This window comes from Bison bison, unplaced genomic scaffold (genome assembly GCF_000754665.1).
Source record: "Bison bison bison isolate TAMUID 2011002044 unplaced genomic scaffold, Bison_UMD1.0 scf7180017851894, whole genome shotgun sequence".
Lineage (NCBI taxonomy): Eukaryota > Metazoa > Chordata > Mammalia > Artiodactyla > Bovidae > Bison > Bison bison.
Window position 1 is genome coordinate 3244 of NW_011482467.1, and position 873 is coordinate 4116.

At 50.6% G+C, this 873-nt stretch overlaps 1 protein-coding gene across 1 annotated transcript in view; it reads right to left on the bottom strand.

The window, feature by feature from the left end:
* Window positions 1–873, bottom strand: part of LOC104997148 (cyclin-dependent kinase 16-like) — a 10944-nt gene that overhangs the window by 283 nt on the left and 9788 nt on the right. The window contains exons 9-10 of the mRNA XM_010851764.1: window positions 220–314; window positions 5–122 (exon numbers count right to left, since the gene is read on the bottom strand). Of these exons, the coding sequence (XP_010850066.1) occupies window positions 5–122; window positions 220–314 (213 nt within the window). The remainder of the gene's footprint in view (window positions 1–4; window positions 123–219; window positions 315–873) is intronic.

The following is an 873-nucleotide window of genomic DNA, read 5'->3' on the forward strand; positions in this document are numbered from 1 at the left end:
GGGGTGGAGTGGGTGAGTGGGGGGCCCCCTTGTGCCCCTGCTTCCTGCCCCACACCCACTTTCACGTTGTGCATGTTGATGATGTTCCCACAGTCATCCAGGTACTGCTTCAGGTCCTTGTCCTGAGGAGAGAAGAGCAGGTAAAGGAAAGAGGGTCACATCCTGTGGCTCCTGGCCATCTCCCCACCTCCCCCAGGACCCATGGCCACCCAACCTTACCAGGTACTCAAAGACAAGGGTGAGGGACTTCTCCGTGTGAATAATGTCATGTAGCGTGACGATGTTGGCGTGTTTGAGGTCCTTGAGCAGGGACACTGCAGGAAGCAGGGAGTTGGGACAGGGGAAGAGTCAAGGCCCACACTTAGGACAGAGGCGAGGAGGAGGACTAGACAGGGTCAAGCCCAGGGTTTCCTCCTTTCCCTGTGTGGTTTGGGATGGTGGCTCACAGTCCACTCCAACCCAGTTCCAACCCACCTGCTATCAGGAAGGTGGTGTGTCCCCCAGTTCCAAACATGCAGAACCAGAACCTGGGATCACAGCCTTAGGCTTACATGACACTAGATCTTTACAACCAGTTTTTGGTTTTGGAAAGGGCCCTTGTTCCAACCCTCAGTATACAGACCCACAGCTTCATGTAAAAATGAGTTTGCACACTCAATTTCTATACAATTCAGACTCATTCCATGTGATTTTTCTGACTAGAAACTATTGTGTCAAGTAAACTGGTGAGCACTTCAGGGATATTCCTAGAACCAAAGCAAACAATTTATCTGCCTCTTCTCAACAAAGGAAGACTCCTGGTTACCCTGATTTATTATCTGGATGTGTGGGTGATGAGCACTTTTTCACAAATCCCAGATCACCACGAGAGAA